The sequence below is a fragment of the Ailuropoda melanoleuca genome, chromosome 15, assembly GCF_002007445.2.
Source record: "Ailuropoda melanoleuca isolate Jingjing chromosome 15, ASM200744v2, whole genome shotgun sequence".
In the NCBI taxonomy this organism is placed as follows: domain Eukaryota; kingdom Metazoa; phylum Chordata; class Mammalia; order Carnivora; family Ursidae; genus Ailuropoda; species Ailuropoda melanoleuca.
In genome coordinates, this window is record NC_048232.1 from 91,086,906 (window position 1) to 91,100,684 (window position 13,779).

The 13,779-nt window shown below is 59.0% G+C and overlaps 2 protein-coding genes across 12 annotated transcripts in view; one reads left to right on the plus strand and one right to left on the minus strand.

Annotated features, from left to right (window-relative positions):
• Positions 1-3,101: 3,101 nt before the first annotated feature.
• On the plus strand, positions 3,102-12,265 carry SELENOO (selenoprotein O). The gene is made up of 8 exons (XM_011222348.3): positions 3,102-3,850; positions 5,026-5,206; positions 5,897-6,027; positions 6,461-6,741; positions 10,168-10,318; positions 11,119-11,304; positions 11,448-11,604; positions 11,708-12,265. The coding sequence occupies exons 1-8, from the start codon at positions 3,624-3,626 to the stop codon at positions 11,879-11,881; spliced, it is 1,488 nt and encodes a 495-aa protein (XP_011220650.2). The 5' UTR covers positions 3,102-3,623; the 3' UTR covers positions 11,882-12,265.
• TUBGCP6 (tubulin gamma complex associated protein 6) overlaps positions 10,643-13,779 on the minus strand; it is a 22,691-nt gene continuing 19,554 nt past the window's right edge. For 2 of the 11 annotated variants that reach the window (XM_034644252.1, XM_034644253.1), the window contains 6 exons: positions 13,610-13,751; positions 13,324-13,518; positions 13,119-13,251; positions 12,835-13,048; positions 12,536-12,735; positions 10,643-12,440 (listed from right to left, as the gene is read on the minus strand). In XM_034644252.1, coding sequence (XP_034500143.1) covers positions 12,349-12,440; positions 12,536-12,735; positions 12,835-13,048; positions 13,119-13,251; positions 13,324-13,518; positions 13,610-13,751 — 976 coding nt within the window. In that variant the 3' untranslated portion in view covers positions 10,643-12,348. The other 9 variants (XM_034644254.1, XM_034644255.1, XM_034644257.1 and 6 more) reach the window with 9 other exon arrangements.

Below are 13,779 nucleotides of genomic sequence, written 5' to 3' on the forward strand. Positions count from 1 at the left end.
GCTGCTGGGCCTGGACGCGCCGCCCGCCGACGCCGCCGCCCGCGAGGCGCGCGAGGCCGAGGCCGCGCTCTTCTTCAGCGGCAACGCGCTGCTGCCGGGCGCCGAGCCCGCCGCGCACTGCTACTGCGGCCACCAGTTTGGCCAGTTCGCAGGGCAGCTGGGCGACGGCGCCGCCATGTACCTGGGCGAGGTGTGCACGGCAGCGGGCGAGCGCTGGGAGCTGCAGCTCAAGGGCGCCGGCCCCACGCCCTTCTCCAGGTGGGCCCGGGCGGGTGGCTGGGGGCCGGAGGCAGAGGTGGCGCTGACCCCCGGAGGGGCCCCGCACGCCCCTCTCCAGTGTGTGTGTTGGGGGGGCGTGCTCATTCCCACAGTTTTCTTCCCTTGTTGGGGGTGAGATGTAACTGGAAGTTTGATGTAGGGACATAGACCATGGGAGGGGTCCCGGTATCCTGGTGAAGGGAACGGCTTGTGCAAAGGCCCTGAGGTCAAAAGGAGAGGACGGAATGAGGCGCTGTGGCTGCTGAGCCTCCGCCCCTGCCGCAGTGCTGCTAGCCAGGTGCCCTTGTCCCCGCTGACCGGCAGGGTGAGGGGACCCTGCTGCGCCTGGTCCCACAGCACTGGCAGCTGCTCGTGTCCTGTTCTCATAAACAACACAAGGACTTTGGAATCAGTTCTGCATGTGACACTGGTGTTTACTGCTTGCCCAGCCGAGCTTCCAGTGCTCGCGGGCGGCAGGTATGGTTGTCAGCAGCCTCAGAGAGCACAGGCTTCCTCTCCAACATGGCATCTGTTTGTCCACTCACAGATACACAGTGTGTGGCCAGTGCCCTGGACAGGACCAGACCCCCTCAGCTCCGATGCCCCCAGTGGACATTCTCCAGGCACAGGCTTGTGAGCACTCATGAGCCAGGACCTGGGTCCAGATCCCGACAGCCTGACCCGGCAGGGGGCTCTTAGAACTGTTCTGCCTCTTACATACAGACAGTGCTGACAATCTGTTCTGCTCTTTTCCACTAGTTGGTGCATTTAGTCCATATTTGTTAAATGCTTCTTGAATGGTTAAAAAACTTACACCTAAATTGTCATTTTCTGTTCAAAGAAATCCTGAGGGCTTGTGTCTCCTCTGGCACTTTCCTGTGCCCTCCCCTCCTCTCCCTCCAGAATCTGAACACAACCCGCACCCCCTGCCTGTCCCCCAGCAGCTCCATCTCTGACCCCCGGAATAACTCATTCTTCCTCGTCGCCTTCTCCAGACCTTTCTTTCTCTGGAAGTGTCCTGAGTTCAGCCTAGCGCCACCGCCACCCACTGCAAACAGCCTGCTCAGGGTGGTCTGCACCGGTGACTGATGGGAGAGTTTCTGCCCCTTGAAGTGATATGTAAATGCTTATCACTCACCGTGGGGCCTGCTCATTCTTTGAGCATCTTTAAACTTTATGTGTTCAATTTGGTCATTTATTTTTGCCAGTTATAAAGACAAACCTTTTCGTGAGAGTAATCTGCCATTGGGTATCTTTTATATTTGAAGACTTGAGTGTTAAGTTCCATGTTTCTAGACTTGAGGTCTGCTAGAATATTTTTCTTCAAAAGAAAGGGGTCATTAACCTTTACTCAAGCTAGCACCCACCCGCCCATGTGTCCATGACTTGAGGCTAACGTCCAAAGTGGCTGTGAGTGGCTTAAGGCCAGCTCCTGCTAGATACCCAGATGTGGGCTTTGGGGGGTGGGCGGGTGACTTCCTGCCTGGGCCTCCTGCCTGCTGTGGGGGTTGAGATTTCAGGACATGCCTCTCCTGGCAGGTACAGAAGAGCTTGTCCTCGGCTGGGTCCATCCCAACAGCTCGCCTGGGAGCAGACATGGGTGTGCTGTCTTATGTCCTGTTGGCTCTGTGGGTGCAGTGGGGTTTTTTATCCTTGCTGTGTGATTGTCCAGTTCTGGCTCTTGCTTTGGGAACCTTGCCTTGGGCAAGAAGACAGGCTGCTTATTTTCGGGGCCATTTTTACCAGATTCAAGATTAAATTGAGCGGTGCTGGCTTCCTGCTTAACATGACATCTAGCTGGGTGAGAGGTAATTCCCAGGACCAGGGAGGGGTGGGTTGACATTTGAGGACAGGTTTGCTTGTCACAGTTCCTCACATGGACTAGAAGGAGGTGAGTGGAGTGCAGCCGTCACTCTGGCCAGAGGCTGACGCAGTGAGTCCCGGGGTGACTGCCAGGTGTGGTTTCCAGAGATGGCGCTCACACTGGGATGAGACACACTCAGGCAAGGCGAGGCAGGAGGCCTCAGTGTGACTCTGCACAGTGGGGGCTTGCGGAACCCTAAGCACCGTGATCATATCAATGCATGCAGCACACATAAAACAGTAGCATTTGACGAAATCGACCACCCGTTCATGACACAAAATCAGTAAACCAGGAAGAGAGGAACTTCCTCAAATTGTTAAAGAATATCTCCAGAAAACCTACAGCCAACATCTGCTTAGTGGCGAGAGCCTGGAAGCTCAAGAAAATGCAGTGTTGGTGAAAGGACAGATCATTGGAACAATGGATAGACCCCCATAAATGTCATTTACGACAAAGGAGCAAAGGCAACACAATGGAGCAAAGACAGTCGTTTGAACAGATGGTGCTGGAACAACTGGACGTCTATACACCAAAAAACGTATCTAGACACAGACCCTAGACCCTTCAGAAAAATTAACTCAAAAGGGATCATAGACCTAAATGTAAAATGCAAAACTGTAAAACTCCTAGAAAATAAAATAGAAAACCCAGAGGACCTTGGGTTTGGACATGATTTTTTAGACACAACACCAAAGGCAAGATCCACGAAAGGGATCACTGATAAGCTGGACTCCATTGAAGTTAAAACTTTTGCTCTGCAAAAGACAGTATCAAGAGAATGGAAAGAAAAGCCACAGTCTGGGAGAAAACATTTGTAAAAGACACGCCTGATAAAGGACTATTAAAGTATACAAAGAAGTCTTAAAACTCAAACTATAAGAAAACAAAAGGCTTTAATATGGGCTAAAGATGGGGGCGCCTGGATGGCTCAGTTGGTGAAGTGTCTGCCTTTGGCTCAGATCATGATCTCAGGGTCCTGGGATGAAGTCCTGCATGGGGCTCCCTGCTTGGCGGGGAGCCTGCTTCTCCCTCTCCCTGCTTGTGCTCTCTCTCCCTCTCTCTGTCAAATAAATAAATAATCTTAAAAAAAAAAAAAAGTTATCAAGTCATGCAAAGACGGGGCGGGGGGCACCTGAGATCCTTCATCCTTACCGTAAGAGTGTTTCTGTAAAATAAATTCATAAAAACAGAATTGCCGGCTACAGGTGAGCGTAACGTTCCCGCCGGCTGGGTCCTGTTGGAGAACCTGATGCCGCCCTCGCTGTCCTTGGCATTAATCTGGCCTCCAGCTGCAGGCCAGGCACTCGCTGCCATGGCTGCCAGATCTGGGGCAACGTTAGGGGCCTCTCCGTATCAGGTATCGTCTAAAATAGAGGCCTTTTACGATGACGTTGGAGCTGTCAGTGAATAGTTTTTAAAAAGCCCTCAGAACGCTGTCTTTCAGTCCCTCCCATGTGCTGCCTGAACCTCGGTGTTGAGTGGACACCTGCCCGATGGCACCATGACCTGTGTGTTTGATTCCAGACAGGCCGACGGCCGCAAAGTGCTGCGGTCGAGCATCCGCGAGTTCCTGTGCAGTGAGGCCATGTTCCACCTGGGCATCCCCACCACACGGGCCGGGGCCTGCGTCACATCGCGGTCCACGGTCGTGCGAGACGTGTTCTATGACGGTAACCCGAAGTACGAGCAGTGCACGGTGGTGCTGCGTATAGCTTCCACTTTCCTAAGGTAATGCTGGGGCGCGCACTTGCTGTATCAGGTGTGGGTGTGTGCGCACACAGGCGACAGGTCTGGTAGAGGACATGCCCCGCAGGGACACAGGTGGGGGAACCCATCCCACGGCCGGTCTCGAGAGCAGCAGCACCAGACGGTCCGTGACGTAGATTCTTGGCACCTGCGGGGAGGGAGGGGGCTCTGTGGGCAAAGGCACTGGCCGTTTCCTAGGTCGGGGGCCCTGTCCTGAGTGCGGATGGCTCTTCGGGCCCCTGTTGCCCCGAGGAGGGAGGAGGTGGCAGAGAGGCGGCCTGTGTCACTGGAGCATGGCCGGCCTGAGCGGGGTGTCCTGAAGTGCCAGTGCAGGGGGACGGGGCCTTGGGCAGCCAGAAGAGGGGCTGCCCAGACGTGGGGCTCTGGGAAGGGGCATGTGCAGAGCTGTTTACTTGGAGTTTAGGACCAGGAAGGCCATGAAAGCACCAATTAAGTGGCCTGGTTCTGCGTCACCGTGACGACGGGGCTGCTTCACACTGCTGGGCCCCCACCCGCCGTGGCCATTCTTGCTCCCACCCCGTTCATCAGCTGCGGTGGTTGCTGGTCCCTCCTTGATGTCACTGTGCTGCTGGCATCACACGGTTCTGATGCCTGAACCCACGGTTGTCAGGAAGCGGCTGTGACATCTTCTGGTCCCCCTCCTGTGGAGCCCAGGTGGACCCTGTGAGTGAGGGGTACCAGGGCCCTTCCCGCAGTGCCTAAGGCTGAGCACCTGGCTTTTTCTTTTGTCCTCGGGGGCTGGGGGAGCCGGGACAGTCGTCCGCCTCCCCCTAGGAGACCCAGGGCTGCTTCCCTGAGTGGTGCTCCTGGCAGTTTGACCAGAGTGACCTGGGGGTGCTGTGGGGCCACCCCAGGCCTGCTAGCGGTAACGCTCGTCGTCACAACCGTGAGCGTCTCCAGACATTGCCTCACGGCCTCTGGGCGACACGACCACTCGGTTGTGAAGCTGACCCTGCTTGTCACCAGAGCAGAATGGGTGTGTCTGTATCACGAAAGACTAGTTACGTTTTTGTTGGTTTGTTTTCATCAGGGTGTTCTTCCCACTACAGGCCACGGGGCCTAGCAGCCAGACCGCTGTCTTTCACGAGGGGCCAGAGCCATGTCTGACCTGTTAAAAACGTGGGTCTTCCCTCCAGGTTCGGGTCCTTTGAGATTTTTAAGTCCGCAGACGAGCACACGGGGCGCGAGGGCCCTAGCGTGGGGAGAAATGACATCCGAGTGCAGATGCTGGACTACGTGATCAGCACCTTTTACCCTGAGATCCAGGCCGCGCACGCCGGTGACCGTGTGCAGAGGAATGCCGCCTTCTTCCGGGAGGTAGGTGGGGCTGCGCGCCGATGAGACGCGGTCTACTTGGCAGGTGGACCAGTTCGCTCTTGGTGTCCCTGCCCTTCTCTCTGAGTCGCTCCCCTGTGCCAAAGCCTGTCACCCCTCGTTGGCTTTGAGCGGGACCGACTTCTCAGGAATGCTGCGTTGAGGGTCGGGGGTCCTGGGACAAACCCGAGGACCACTTTGTTTTGGTGGCGTTGGTGGGGCTGTGCGCCCCCTCCAGGCCCGGCGGGAGAACTGGGGGGAAGGACTCCGCTTTGGTGGGAGCCTGAGTGCTGGTGGGTGCCACATACCCGACCCACCCCTCATTTGAGGGAGCCGTGGACGGTCACGGCAGGGCCCTGGGCACAGTGGCCTGGACCCAGGGCAGGTTTTACTGGCTCATGTGGTGACTTCCCTGTTTCCACACGGTTCTCCTCCTGGGCCCGAGTCGTGGGGATGGTCAAGGCTCCCTGGTACTTTCAGTTTCGTGGGTAAAAGACAAAATTAGTGAGTATATAAAAGAGACAGACGGTGTAAGTGGAAATCAGAGCCCACATGTGTCCACTCATCCAGAGTGCTTTTCCTCCTTACACGTCCTTCCGTGTTTGCCCCCACGGCTTAGTGTGCACCGAGAGGGCAGACCCGTCCTCGGGAACGAGGAGGGGCAGTGGGGCAACCTGCACCGTGGTGCTGCAGGTGACCCGCCGCACGGCCCGGGTGGTGGCTGAGTGGCAGTGTGTGGGCTTCTGCCACGGCGTGCTCAACACGGACAACATGAGCATCGTGGGGCTTACCATCGACTACGGGCCCTTCGGCTTCCTGGACAGGTGAGCGGCCGGGCCGGCATGCGGGCGCCCACGCCGCAGGGGCCACGGGGAGGGGCCTGCAGGCGCGTGCGGCGCTGCGCTCCATGTTCTGTTGGGAATGCCTGGTCGGCCCTGCCCAGCAGCAGAAATCCCCTGGGAGGTTTTGAGCAGAGCAGCATTTTAGAAGGGTCCCTGCACTCCCGGGTTGGAGATGGACTCAAGGGGCCAGGGCAGGAGCAGGTGGTGAGCAGGAAGAGAGGGCCGTGGCCGGCCAGGGGCTGTCGGCTGAGGCCACGTGCCGCTCCCCTGCCGACTGAGCGGGTGGGAGTCGGTGGCTGCGGCACCCGCACTGGAGCCTGTCGGACCAGGGCCCCTGCGAGGCGGGGTGGGAGGGCAGTGGCACCCCCGGGGCCTGCCTCGTCCTCTTGATGGCCCCCCTGGCCCCGCGTGGCAGGTACGACCCCGACCACGTGTGCAATGCCTCCGACAACGCCGGGCGCTACGCATACAGCAAGCAGCCCGAGGTGTGCAAGTGGAACCTGCAGAAGCTGCTGGAGGCTCTGGAACCCGAGCTGCCCCGCGAGCAGGGGGAGGCCATCCTGGCCGTGGAGTTCGACGCGGAGTTCCGCCGGCACTACCTGCAGAAGATGCGCAGGAAGCTGGGCCTGGTGCGCGCCGAACTGGACGGCGACGCAGCGCTGGTGGCCGGGCTCCTGGAGACCATGCGCCTGACTGGTGAGTGCGCGCAGGGCGTCTGCCACACCGGCGGCCTGGCGTTTCTGCCGCCATGAAATAGGCACCACATAAAACCATTTCAACCACGAGGTGTGCAGTTCGGGGGCGCTAAGCACGTGCACCCACCCCGCTGTGCACCTGTCACCGCATCCGTCTCCGGAACTCTTCCGTCTCCCCAAACGGACACCCTGTCCTCATTTCCTCCTCCTCCCACGCCCCACACGCCCCCGCTCTCCCTTCTGTCTCTGACTCTGACTCCTGCAGGGACCTTCTGTGAGATGGGCCCGTGCAGGGCCTGTCCTGGGACAGCTGACTGCGCCGAGGACGGCGTGCTCAGGGTCCATGACGGTGCAGCGGGTGTCTGCGTTCTAGGCCATTTAGGGCTCCGTGATGCCCCATGGTGTGGACGGACCACGGTTGGCTCCTCCATCATCGATGGGTGCACACTGGTGGTTTTCCCCCCTTGGGCTACCGTGGACACCACCACCATGAAGACAGACGTACGCACATCTGTTTGAGTCCCTGCTTTCAGTTCTTTGGGGGCTGCGCGGCAGAGCGGACCTGTGGGTCCGACGTGGCACTGCCGGGTTCCTCTGGCTGCAGCTTCCGGCACTGTGGTGAAGGGACGCGGCGATGCGTGCGTCCATCCGTCGCTCCTGCTCTGAGGGAAGCGCTCTATCTCTTTTGCCAATTTGTGGCTTTTTCAGATACGGCTTTTACAAAACGGAGGAAGTTTCCTTCTGTTCCCGGTTTGAGTGTTTTTACCATTTTGCGTCAGCTGAGATGAGTCTGTGGTCATACTCTCCTCCCTTCGTGTCCCGTCGCAGCCAAGTTAAACTGCTGTAAAAAACCACCACAGGGCGGCAGCCTGCCCGGCAGACACTGACTTCTCACAGTTCTGGAGGTCAGAGGTCGGAGGTCAGGGTGCGGTGTGATTTGCTGGCGAGGGCCTCCTTCCCTGGCAGAAAACCACCGGGAGGGAGCGAGGGCCGGCAGCTCTTCTCCGGGGCAGGGGGCACAGACCCCATCGGAGGGTCCCCTGTCCTTACATGGGACGTTGGTCCGCGGTGTCTCTGGCTTTGGTATCCAGGCAACGCTGCTCATAAAATAAGTTAGGAAATGCATCCCCCCCCCCCCGTTTTTTGGAAGAGTTTGAGAAGGATTGGTGATAGTTTTTGGATGTGTGGGAGAACTCCCCAGTGAGGCTATCTCGTCCTACCGTCGTCTTCATCGGGAGGGTTCCGACTGCCCATTCGGTCTCCTCACTTGTTACAGACTGCCCAGGTTTCGTTTTCCTCTGAGCCCGTTTTGGTAGATGGGGTTTCTAGGAATTTGTCCGTTGCGTCTACGTATCTAACATCGGCGTTTAATTGTTCCGTTTCCTCTTACAGCCCTGTTTCTGTGTGATCCGTAGTCATGGCCCCACTGTCATTTCCAGTTTTAGTTATTTGCCAGTAACTCATTTTGTCAGTCTTGTTGGTCTTTTCAAAGAACCAACTAACTCTTGGTTTCGGTGATTTTCACTTGTTTTTTCTCGGTTTCATCTATCTCTGCTGTATCCTCTGTTTCCTTCCTTTGTGCTAGCCTTAGTTTTATTTTGTTTTCTTTCTAGTTCCTTAGATGTAAGATTCAGTTACTGATTTGAGGCTTTTTTCCTTTGAGGTGTAACTGACACGTAACAGTGTCGGGGCAGTTGATTCATTATTTGTAGAGATCGCAAAACCATCGACGTCCACCACAAGCTGCACATTTCTTTCTTTCCTGTGATAAAAGTTCTGCTCTCCCAACGTAGGTAATCAGCACCATAAATTTCCCTCTGATCACTGCTTTTGTGACATCCTGAACATTTCAGTATTTGTGTTTCCACACTTTCCTGCCTCTAAGTATTTTCTGATTTACCTTGTGATTTCTTTTTGGACCCACTGGTTAATTTTCACACTATCTGGGAATTTTCCAGTTTTCCTTCTGTTTGTGATTTTTTTTTTCCTAAGATTTTATTTATTTATTCGACAGAGATAGAGACAGCCAGCGAGAGAGGGAACACAAGCAGGGGGAGTGGGAGAGGAAGAAGCAGGCTCATAGCGGAGGAGCCTGATGTGAGGCTCGATCCCAGAACGCCGGGATCACGCCCTGAGCTGAAGGCAGACGCCGAACGACTGTGCCACCCAGGCGCCCCGTTTGTGATTTCTATCTTCATTCCACTGTGGTTGGAGAAGATGCCAGTCTTTTTAAGCATATTGACTTGCCTCATGGCTGAGCATGTGGTCTGTCCTGGAGACTGTCCCGTGTGCGCTTGAGAAGACAGATGTCTGTCTGTCTGTCGGAGTAGCATAACAGTGTTCAAGTTCCCCTTGTCCTCGTTGGTCTGCCGTACGGACGTTCCATCCATTATCCAAAGTGGGGCGCCGAAGCCTCCGGCTTCTCCAGAGGACTGTTCTGATTCCCCTTCCATTTTACAGGGTTTATAACCGTTACATCTGGACAAGCAGGCTGTTCCGTTCACACATAAAGCTCTTGTCATTTGCGGGTCTCTTGCTGATGGCAGTAGGGCCAGCCCTGCTCTGCAGGTTACCGTCTGCTTGAGATATTCTTTCTGTCCTTTCCCTTTAGACTGAAGTTGAAAGTACTTTTTTTTTAGTTCCAGCTGCCATCTCGTTTGGAGATGAACCTGTTTAAAGTCATTACTGATGAGGACCTCTGTCCTTTTGCTTTTTTTTTTTTTTTTAAAGATTTTATTTATTTGGCAGAGATAGAGACAGCCAGCGAGAGAGGGAACACAAGCAGGGGGAGTGGGAGAGGAAGAAGCAGGCTCACAGCAGAGGAGCCTGATGTGGGGCTCGATCCCATAACGCCGGGATCACGCCCTGAGCCGAAGGCAGACGCTTAACCGCTGTGCCACCCAGGCGCCCCTGTCCTTTTGCTCTTTGTTGCCCGTGTCCTGTGCCATTTTTATCCCTCACCTCCTCCATTACTGCTTTTGTGTCTCTGCACTGTTCTGGGCCCTTCTCATTTCCTTTCGTGTCTATTTCTGGGATGTTCTCCTGGGGGTTACAGTGACTTGTGTCTGAGCCTCCCAGCATTAGTTGTATGCTGAGCCCTGTTTGGAAGTGTTCCAGGGCCCTGAGCTGCTCAGGGAGGCAGTGGGCACGGTGACCACAGCAGGGGTGGCCAGGGGCTGACCTCAGAGCCTTTGCTATATTTACCTGATTCACGGATGAAGGAACAAGGGCTTGGAGTGACTTGCCAGGGTCAGAGTGGTGGCCAAGCAGGGCGGCAGGTGGGTGGGGCTGAGGAGGAAGCCGGAGGGGAGGGGTCGGAGCCCCTGGACCTGGCGAGCTGTCCGCACATGGCGGGGGCGGTGGTGCGGGAGGCAAGTGCTGGGCCCTGCCTCTGCCTGCCAGCACCCTGAGCAGGGCCGTATTCCAGGGGCCGACTTCACAAACACCTTCTACTTGCTGAGCTCCTTCCCAGTCGGGCCAGAGTCCCTGGGCCTACCTGAGTTCCTGGCCGCGCTGACCGCACAGTGTGCCTCCCTGGAGGAGCTGAAGCTCGCCTTCCGACCCCAGATGGATCCCCGGTAGGTTTCGTTTCCTTGGAACGTGCTTCCCACAGGAGAGGACTGTTTAGAGCAGAGCATGCTGGGGAATATTAGAGGGGGCTTGCCACGGATCAGAGGGAAGGACAGCGGTGCTGCCGCTGCTGGGTCACCACCGGCTGGGGAGCAGCTTCCTGGGATGGCGCGCTCATCTGCCCAGGAAGGGCCCCGGGCCCCTCAGGCCTCAGCCAGAGCAGGCTTTCCTGCACCGTCCCCCACGGGGAAGAGCACCCCGTGTGTGAGCCCACACTCAGAGTAAGACATGGGAAGCACTGTTTCTGGGTTTTGATAAACAAGACAACAGACTCTGGTTTGAGAGAGTTTAGTGCAAGCTGTGTGGTGAGTGGCTGACAGAGGACAGACTAGTAGGACTGGGGAAGGGGGTGTCGGTGCTGTCCCTGCCACCCCCCCAGGCCCTTCTGTAAGTGGGGAAGGACCCCCCTTGGGGCCACTGTGGAGCAGCGGACAGCAGTGACCTCCCCTGGGGGGGAAACAGGTGGCCCATCCACCCCGGGGGCCCGCACGTCAGCCCGCAGCACTCCTCCTCGGGGCACGCGTGTCCCGCGATCTGGAAGGGCTGCAGCAGAGTAGGGGTGAAGGGCCGCCTCACCGGTCAGGCCGGGGTCACCCGCTTGTGGGGAAGTCAGCGGTAGCACAGCAGAACACTAAAGCCACTGCCACCTCCTCCGTGCCCCGACGGCCATCTTCCAGGTGCCCGGTGGCCTCAGGACACGGCCCACGACCAGGGGTGGGGACACGCCTCACGCTGCCCCTCTGCACAGGCAGCTCTCGATGATGCTGATGCTGGCACAGTCCAACCCTCAGCTCTTCGCGCTCATCGGCACACGGGCAAACATCACGAAGGAGCTGGAACGCGTGGAGCAGCAGTCGCGGCTGGAGCAGCTGAGCCCGGCGGAGTTGCTGAGCAAGAACAGGGGCCACTGGGCTGAGTGGCTCCAGGAGTACAGGTGAGGCTCCAGGCGTCTGGGGGCCGACGGCTGGCATCACCGTCTCCCTGGGAGGTGGCTGCAGACCACCCCCATGCAGGGAACCCAATGCCGGAGGGGTGAGGGGCGGGATCTGCTGGAAAGATGAACTTGGATGGTTCCAGGGCCCGACTGGAGGAGGACAGGGAGGGCGTCGGCGACAGCGATGCCTGGCAGGCTGAGCGCACACGTGTCATGCACGCCAACAACCCCAAGTACGTCCTGCGGAACTACATTGCACAAAATGCCATCGAGGCCGCCGAGAACGGAGACTTCTCAGAGGCAAGCACACACCTGTCTCTCCTCCATCCCTAGGTCCAGCAGCAGGACAGGGCCCGAGGAACAAGGGGCAGCCCCTAAAATTCCTCTCCTTGTCCTTCTCCAGGTGAGGCGGGTGCTGAAGCTACTGGAAACCCCTTACCACAGGGACGGGGAGGCCACCGAGGTCCCAGAGGCCACCGAGACTGAGGGGGCTGGCGGGGCAGACAGTGGGGGGCTCTCCTACAGCAGCAAGCCCCCACTGTGGGCGGCTGAACTGTGCGTGACGTGATCCTCGTAATGGCCTTGGAGGTCTCCACACATGGAGCCCCCGAGGCCCTGGATCCCACCGAGTCCTTGAGGCGGTGTGCACCCCGTGGACAGCCCCACCCCGTCTCTCCATGATGGCCCCGTCTCTCCATGACGGCCGAGACGTCCAGTCAGGACCTGACCCGTCTCTGTCTGACACAGACTCAGCAGCCCAGCCCCACGCTCAGCGCGCTCCCTAGAAAAGCCGCTTTATGCAAGGACAGGAGCTCAGCGGAGGGAAGCAAACTCGGGGGGGAGGGGGGCGGCGGGCAGAGCAGCCCCGGCCCACCTTGCAGGCCTCAGAGAAGCTGGCACAGCGTGGCTCCTGCCTACTGGGGAGACACGGCCCCCAAATAAACCAGCAGCTTCCCTGGCCCGTCTCCGTGTGGTGGCTCTGCCCCTGGCCCGCCCGCCCGCCCGGGGAAGGGGCGCTGGGTCGGGGCACCTGTGCTGGCGGCCTCAGGCGTCCTGATAGTAGTTGTTGAAGTTGATACGCAGCAGGAAGTCCTCCAGGTGGGGCTGGTAGCCTCGGTTCACCAGCTTGGTCACCACTGGGGGACCGGGGGGGGGGGGCAGCTCAGCCAGGCCCGCCTGGCAGCTCCTGCGCCGCTGTCCCCAAGCCCTCCCAGCCCGGGGGGACAGTCACCTTTAAAGAGGAAATGGGAGTAGTACTTGAAGGTGCTGTAGGACTGCTGCATGAGGGCGAAGTTAGGGTGCTCCGCACCCCGGGGGCCGGCGGCCGGGACCCAGGGCCGGGAGATGAGCTGGCTGCGGAACTTGAGGACGAGGCTGAAGACGCTGTGGATGACGTTCATGACGGGCGCGGCCCTCTCCGTCAGCAGGCCCCTGGGGACGCAGGCGGCGGCGGTGAGGGCGGCGGTGAGGGCGCCCACCCCCGACGCGCCCGACACGCGCCCGAGAGGGGCGGCCCGACCCCGGCCTCACCTGAAGACGGCCTTGTGCAGGTACTCCGCGTGCGCACGCTGGATCTCCTCGAGGTCGCCCACCCGTGCCAGCCGGGCCCGGAACTCGCACCAGCTGACGTGCAGGATCTGGTTGGCGATGTAGCCCTGGGTGACCTTGACGAAGTGCTGCATCTCGTGCTTGAACAGCTGCAGCTGGCGGAACTGCACGGAGCCGGCCGCGTGGCTCCGCAGGGCTGTGGGCGGGCAGGGGAGTGAGCCGCGGCCGCGGCCGAGGGCAAGCCCGGGCTCCCGGCCGGGCGTCACCTGCGCGCTTGAGATGGAAGCAGATGTCCTTCAGCGTCCACGTCATCAGCTTCAGCTGCAGCAGGAAGGAGAAGATGCCGCTGTACCTGCTCAGACAGCCCTCGGTGACCACGACGTTGAGGGGCCAGTCGACCTGCGGGCACGGCCGGCTCAGCGCTCCTGCAGGGGAGCCCCCGGCCCACCCACTCGGGGAGGCCCTGCTGACCTTGTACCTGAGCTCCAGGCAGCTCAGCACGTCCGGGGCGTTGGGGGCAAAGGCCTCAGGCAGGAACTTGAGCGCGAAGGAGAGGTTGGCTGCGTAGGGGGTGTCCCCGTGCAGGCTGTACTGCAGGGCCTTGCTCAGCACGGAGTTGAGCACCAGCGGGTTGAGCAGCTCCCCGGGCGTCTGCCCCGCCCCCAGCTGAGGCAGGAGAGGGCGCACGTGTCCCATGTCCCGAGGGAGTCCCAGCGTTTCCGCCCACAGCCAGGCCTGCACCGCGCCAAGGGGTCACCTTCTCGAAGAGCAGATCGCTGAGGGACTGTGCGAACTCCCCGTCCTCCATGAGCAGGAAGTGCCGCAGCGCCTCGAAGTGCGCCTCCAGGCGGAGCTCCACGAAGAAGTAATCCACGGCAGCCTTGTTCACCAAGGAGACGCTGGCGGGGGGCCCAGAGTCAGGGCCGG